This window comes from Oncorhynchus keta, chromosome 20 (assembly GCF_023373465.1).
Source record: "Oncorhynchus keta strain PuntledgeMale-10-30-2019 chromosome 20, Oket_V2, whole genome shotgun sequence".
Taxonomy (NCBI): Eukaryota; Metazoa; Chordata; class Actinopteri; order Salmoniformes; family Salmonidae; genus Oncorhynchus; species Oncorhynchus keta.
Window position 1 is genome coordinate 23858787 of NC_068440.1, and position 7097 is coordinate 23865883.

The 7097-nt window shown below is 42.0% G+C and overlaps 1 protein-coding gene across 2 annotated transcripts; it reads right to left on the minus strand.

Moving 5' to 3' along the window:
- Positions 1 to 481: 481 nt before the first annotated feature.
- Positions 482 to 6890, minus strand: LOC118399573 (protein FAM8A1-like). Of its 2 annotated transcripts, XR_008072930.1 has the most exons (6): positions 6343 to 6890; positions 5745 to 5865; positions 5483 to 5606; positions 4364 to 4503; positions 2114 to 3973; positions 482 to 1987 (listed from the first exon to the last, which is right to left on the minus strand). XR_008072930.1 is itself a non-coding variant. In XM_035795751.2 (5 exons), the coding sequence occupies exons 1-5, from the start codon at positions 6758 to 6760 to the stop codon at positions 3829 to 3831; spliced, it is 948 nt and encodes a 315-aa protein (XP_035651644.1). In that variant the 5' UTR covers positions 6761 to 6890; the 3' UTR covers positions 482 to 3828. The 2 variants fall into 2 exon arrangements, 1 of the variants encoding a protein (XP_035651644.1); XM_035795751.2 differs by having other exon boundaries at positions 482 to 3973.
- Positions 6891 to 7097: the final 207 nt, after the last annotated feature.

Consider the following 7097-nt stretch of genomic DNA (forward strand, 5'->3'; position numbering starts at 1 on the left):
GGGAGATAATGATGTGTGGACACTAGTGATTACTAATGCAGAAGAATTCATGGAGATGCTATTTAGGGAACTGATACAGCTATACACATCTAGAAAGAAAGGGAGAGAGCAGGCAGGCCAATGGTCTCTAACTGAAAAGCAGTGAGACAAAAACACCCACGGAAATCCTAATTTATATGGTTCAGAATGATTGCAGGTTAAGATTCAAATGGATAGTTCACCCAAATTACAAAATGACTCAGGAAGGAAAGCAACATTTCGTTTTAGAATTTGGATTAACTATCCCTTTATGGAAAGTAAAGCTAGAGTTTGACCAAAACAAAATTCAACTACAACAAACAATGGTTGATCTCATTGAAACCAACAGACAGTTCAGAGGTAGTAACTTCCTTCCCACCTCTCCTTATACTTGCTATTTTCACGTTAGTAGACTCGTTATTTCCCCTTCCTCAACACCTCGTTTGCCTGCGAGAGCTCTTAATTGGCTATATCAGCACATTTATTCACTACAACTGTACATAATGTTACACATTTCAATTAGCTCAGCATTCTAAGCGAACAAAATACTCTAATGAGTACAAAAATTATAAACTATATTATTCATCACAAAGTGGTGTATTTTCTGCCTAACAACAACTTGTTGCTGTGATATAATAGAGCAAATTGTGAATGTGCATCACGTTTAGGATAACCTTAACACTATCCCATGGCTGTTGGCAAAACCCTAAATCATCTTTTCACTACAACACAGGTCTAAGACCAATGTCATATGGCCTGACTCAGCAGAGGAGAGCAAAGGATGTCCTAGGATGAGAAGGAATGCCTGCAGTGTAGTCAACTGCACATGTTTTAGTCCAGTGCATTTTCAGGACAGAGGCTGTGTTAGTTTGAGTGTCATCCAGGTTGAAGGGAGGGACAGACACAGTCAGACAGTTGGCATGTGCCTGCCAGATCAATGTTAGAGCCAGCCAGACAGCCATTGAGTCTTCAGTACAGTAACCCATCTATTCAAATAGAAGGTACTGTATGCATGTCATCTGTCACAGAATGTACAGCACATCAAAACACATATGCTCTCACTGCTGGTTATGACATGATCATCATTAAAACGAGCCATTCAGCATTAGCCTGCTGTGTCATCAGCCAGCCAAAAGGAAGTGAGGGAGAGAGACAAAGAGGGGGGAAGGGAGACAGAGACACATCATTACAACACTGTAAATAGACATAATCTGACGTTTTATCTCTTTATTATTTTTGAACTTTTGTGTGTGTAATGTTTACTGTTATTGACGGAGCGAGAGACAGAGCAAGACAGAGAGACACAGACAGAGAGTCAGACAGAAACACAGACAGTCAGACAGAGAGACACAGACAGAGTCAGACAGAGACACAGACAGAGTCAGACAGAGACACACAGAGTCACAGACACACAGACAGAGTCAGACAGAGACACAGAGACTCAGACAGAGTCACAGACAGAGAGTCAGACAGGCACAGACAGAGAGACACAGACAGTCAGACAGAGAGACACAGACAGAGAGTCAGAGAGACACAGACAAAGAGACACAGACAGAGAGTCAGACAGGCACAGACAGAGAGACACAGACAGAGTCAGACAGAGACACAGACAGACAGAGACACAGACAGAGTCAGACAGAGAGACACAGACAGTCAGTACATTGTTTCTTTCTCTCAGACAAGTCACCAGAAAAGACAGCAAAGGAATTTGATAACTGACTACTACAGTTTAGAGCATGTGATGAGTGTGTGTGACTGAGTGTATGTGATCTGAGTGTGTGTGACTGAGCAGGTCTGTGTCACTGAGTTCAAGTGGAAAGGAATCCATGGAAAAACATGGTTGTTTATTGTTGACTAGTGTGAGTGTATCCTCAGTCGACCCCGCTCTTCACTGTTCTAGTCATTCATTCCATCCAACTGGAGTTTATTAGCAGGAATTTCCCAGGACATACTGGCCTACAGGGCACTACTGGAGAATAGGAGAGGGGGGGGGAAGGAGGGATGAGAGGAAGAAAGAGCAGAGGAAATTGATGGTGCTTTTCCACTGAAACTTACCCCCACACTAGGGTGTCGTCAGTGTTTAATGTTAATGTACCTCTAGTGTTATTGTGCTTCCATCAGGAGTGTGACACTGAAGACTTGTGGTGAGCAGAATCAACAGTATGTGCATAATTCAGGACTGTTGCTTTGTCACACAGTGTTAAAGTCCACAATTGGCCATTGTTATGTAAATGAAAAGGACCTAGGGCCTTGCCTTGGCTCCAGGTTAGAGCAGGTCCACCGGAACACGGATGCAGAGAAACATTGATGCTGGCCTGTGTAGATGAAAATAGAAAAGTCAGAGCCTTTTGGGTTAAACACTGGGGTTAATCCTCAAATGTGGTATAATGAGATTGGAAGACAAGAGGAAGCCTTGCATGAAGTCAACAGTGATATTTGCTGTTTAGTTTTCTACCTCCCCCTGTGGTTAAACATTGTAACTGTTTTGAGTGTTTCACTACAGTGTGGTGGTGGTGGTGGTGATTAAGTATGAAACTAACAGACACAATAAAGCCACATATTAATAGACCCATGATACATTTACTATAACAAAATAGAAGTCCTGGACCTGTATTCATATGCTGAACTATAACATGTACCGTGTGTGCATGCTGTCTGAGAGATGTACATAAAGTGTAGTGTGTACAGTAGTATAAATAATAACATTGAAAACTCACTTCAGGGTGGTAATTTACACTCGTGCATTTAAGGTTAGCCTGTGTAAGGGATGAATTGTCAAATAGACTACCCTGAGTCATGGTTTATGAGTCCTGACACACACACACACACACACACACACACACACACACACACACACACACACACACCTATGCAGACACAACCAGCCTACCTCCTATTTGTGAGGAAGAGTCTGGAATGTCCAGATTCTAATCTGTGATTTGGATCAGAATGACAAATGTCTGAGTCTGGCTCTGGTGAAAAAAGAACTAGACAGTAGAATGCAAACCTGCTGCTGAAAATGTGGCCCAGAAAGACAGACAGCCTCAATGCAAAATTCAGAGTTCAGTAAATTAAAAAAGACCCAAGTAACAGTTTTTAGTTCCATTTAGACAATGGCCACCGTCACATGGGGGTTGCAGGGTAGCCTAGTGGGTAGAGCGTTGGACTAGTAACCGGAAGGTTGCAAGTTCAAACCCCCGAGCTGACAAGGTACAAATCTGCCATTCTGCCCCTGAACAGACAGTTAACCCACTGTTCCTAGGCAGTCATTGAAAATAAGAATTTGTTCTTAACTGACTTGCCTAGATAAATATAGGTAAAAAAAAAAAAAAAAACTTTCATCTTGACCTGGAAAAAGCCCTTATCCATAAGAGTCAGTCTACAACTGCATATAAACATCACATACATTAATACAACTTCTCTAACATTCCATTGAAATATTCAGCTGTCAAATTCTATGTGGTAACTAGGGAAAGGTTTAGTAACCATACTTTTTGAATGAAGACGATAAAACAACCATGATGTTCCGTTCTGCGGCCTCCCCATGAGACTTTATAACGTTGTAACAAACTCCAATCTGTCCTGAGTGGGTTTCAGTCTGAGGCCGAGTTCTGTATTACAGGCCTTCTGTTCAGTTCTAGAAGCCCAAGGTCTGTTGTGTTCAATAGAGAGAAATGTTTTCATACTTAATGAAACAGGAACATGGAACATGTCCAAAAAGAACACAGATTTACATTTTGTGTTGCAAAGTGTTATGCTATGGTGTTTCCCTACTGAACAGGACCCTGTTCAGATCAACTATAGGGTATTTTATCTGGCCCCTCTGCGTTGCACCACGATGGTACCAGCTACAACGTCATAGACAGTCCTGTTGTGTTGGAAGAAGAGGAGGATAATGAAGACGGGGAACAGGAAGGCAATGGAGAAGTTCTTGTTCAACGCCCGCACCGTGGAACTGGGAGGAGGGAGAAAGGGTTTGAAGTTAGGACTTGACAATAGACAATAATAATTACATAGCAATAACCTAAACATGCAAAACCAGGTTAAGAGCAGTGGGAAAAGTACCATAAAATGAATTGCTAAAAGAAAAAGAAAACAAGTTAAATCCCCATTTTCAAAGAATGCTTTTCTCCATTTCAGAGGTATGCTTCACATCTTCATAGCATACTACATAGCTACTGAACTTACAAGCACTCATGCTCCAGTGAGCATTTGTGTGGGTTTCATATTCAATGCTCACAGTCAAGTTATCATGGTCACACATTTGCATACGTAAATGCAGTCATATTTTCATCGGTTTTTAACAGAACTAAACAAGATGTGTCACATGCAATCAGTGACTTACGCTGACAGGGTGACGTTAGATGCCGGTACCACCAGTACCCGGTTAGGTCGGACTAGGACTGAACTGTTACATGTCACGACCCGAAGACCAAGGAGGAACTTCCCTGGGGTGGCACCGCCCGCCCCCCAGATACAGATGATCTGAGAGGAGGAGGAAGGTCAGAGTGACAGTAAAAATATATCATGTCAAATATCAAATATTCTTCATAAAGATCAATGCTGATGTAATCCCCACATATCACCATGAGTCATTAACTGTGGAAGGACATGATTCATGTGTTTAGAACTAGCCTTAACCTAGTACTAAACACATACTAGCCTTAACCTAGTACTAAACACATACTAGCCTTAACCTAGTACTAAACACATACTAGCCTTAACCTAGTACTAAACACATACTAGCCTTAACCTAGTACTAAACACATACTAGCCTTAACCTAGTACTAAACACATACTAGCCTTAACCTAGTACTAAACACATACTAGCCTTAACCTAGTACTAAACACATACTAGCCTTAACCTAGTACTAAACACATACTAGCCTTAACCTAGTACTAAACACATACTAGCCTTAACCTAGTACTAAACACATACTAGCCTTAACCTAGTACTAAACACATACTAGCCTTAACCTAGTACTAAACACATACTAGCCTTAACCTAGTACTAAACACATACTAGCCTTAACCTAGTACTAAACACATACTAGCCTTAACCTAGTACTAAACACATACTAGCCTTAACCTTCTCAGGTAGCTACACTGAGACTGCACGATTGTTCTCACTGGAAACTATAGCCTAATCTCAGACTGAGAAAAGATCAATACTCAAATACCTTCCTCATAGAAACAGACCAGCTCCCTGTTCACCAGAGATACTGTACCTCACAGATACTGTACCTCACATATACTGTACCTCACAGATATACCCACCTCATAGAAACAGACCAGCACCCTGTACACCAGAGATACTGTACCTCATAGGTACTGTACCTCATAGATACTGTGTACCTCATAGATACCGTACCTCATAGACACCGTACCTCATAGACACCGTACCTCATAGAAACAGACCAGCACCCTGTTGACCAGAGATACCGTACCTCATAGAAATACCCACCTCATAGAAACAGACCAGCACCCTGTAGACCAGAGCTACTGCCATCATCTTCTGCAGGTCCTCCATAGACGTGTTCTCATCTATCTCCTCAACTATGAAGTGGGTGACGAACTTAGTGATGTCCCTGTGGGGGAGAGTAGAGTGGAATACAATAGAATAATCATGGCCTATGATGATGCTGAAAAGAAATGTTCATTAATGTTATTTCCTATGTTTTCCCCTCCTTCATGGAAATTATAAAAGGCTAGACTGATTGACTCACTTCATGCCACTAAGGTGCATAATCCACAGGATGATGGTTGCCTTGACACAAAATAAAATAAAGAAGTCCACCGTCTCTGCTAGGAATCTGTGGAGGGGAGAAGGGATGGTGTATTCCCGACCTGAGGGGGAGAAGACAACTTCAGATATTGTACCCAGGTAGATTATGTTGAACTAATTTAGAGAGAATGTGAGCAGACCTACTTTAAACCCCTGACCAATCCATTTAACTTTGTTCAGCCAATTAAGTCAATGCATAGCTGACTTGCCATAGGTCCGGTGGGCTCAAGTGCTGATTTAAAATGTGTTCTATTCAGATCAACAAGGCCTCTGCAGATTGTAAAGATATGCATGAGTAGGTAGGTACACATCAGCTGTTTGCTCAAGAAGCTGCACATGTGATCCTGTACAAGCAACTAATTCTAGTAATGAACAAATAAAGGAACGGTGTCTTTGTTTGTTTGACCCGAGTAAGTCTAGATGTATTTGATTGAACTAGTTCGTTGCAACATGATGACACAAAAACAACCTGCTACGCCTAGCGTCAGTCAGTGAGTGTAAGCCTATAGAGCGATTGTCATCATAGAATTGTAGTGTACCTGCTTGAGGTGCGTTTCCGTTCTGTTGTTGCACTGGCCTTGCATCATGAGGCAGTGTCCCAGCTGTCATCTGCTGCCCTGTCTGAAACCCCGTAGTCGGGGGCGCAGGGAATGGAAAGGGGTACCCTATTCCCGGATAGTTGTACCCATATCGGGCATCTAAAGTTGGTTGTCCAGCGGGCCATGGAGTTCCAGTCGGTACTTGATAGTTTCCAGCTACGGGAAAATTGCACGGGGGAAAAGGAAACGTAGTCAGAGGCATCCAGCTTTGCCAATTTGCATAGCCCCAGTAGTACTGCCACATCCATTCCTGTAACTTTGCGCAGTATTCAGTTGTGGCGTTGACATTTGTTTGCGCTTCTTGGCTCTCCTCGGAACGTGAAGTCGGCCCATTCTCTGTAGTACTTGCTGTGGCCATGGTTAAATCCCTTCTAGATCTCACTTAAATCCCTTAAAACGTCAAATGTCTTTCCCCAGCAGCTAATCTCCTGCTACAGTTACTCATCCTAGTTTACTCTGAGTTGGAAGGTTCCATTTTAGGTACAGAAAACAGGGATACCCGGAACAATGATTCCACAAATCTATCCAGTTTGCAAATGCATTAGATGTTAATTATATAAAATAGTTCATCATCGGTTTTCATTAAACTTTACATTCAATCTAAATAAATATATCATCTTATTATTGGGTAATTACACCAATTACCATCCAATTACATCCCTAGAACAATAGTGGTTTTGACCATGTACTCTTGT

What these genes read in the sequence shown, in the direction of transcription:
- LOC118399573 (XM_035795751.2), bottom strand. Translation starts at nt 6,760, where the DNA reads ATGGCCACAGCAAGTACTACAGAGAATGGGCCGACTTCACGTTCCGAG. An exon ending in CGGAAACGCACCTCAAGCAG is followed by an intron (nt 5,866 to 6,342) that starts GTACACTACAAT and finishes TCTCCCCCTCAG; the next exon opens with GTCGGGAATACACCATCCCT. An exon ending in TGCTGGTCTGTTTCTATGAG is followed by an intron (nt 4,504 to 5,482) that starts GTGGGTATTTCT and finishes TCCTCCTCTCAG; the next exon opens with ATCATCTGTATCTGGGGGGC.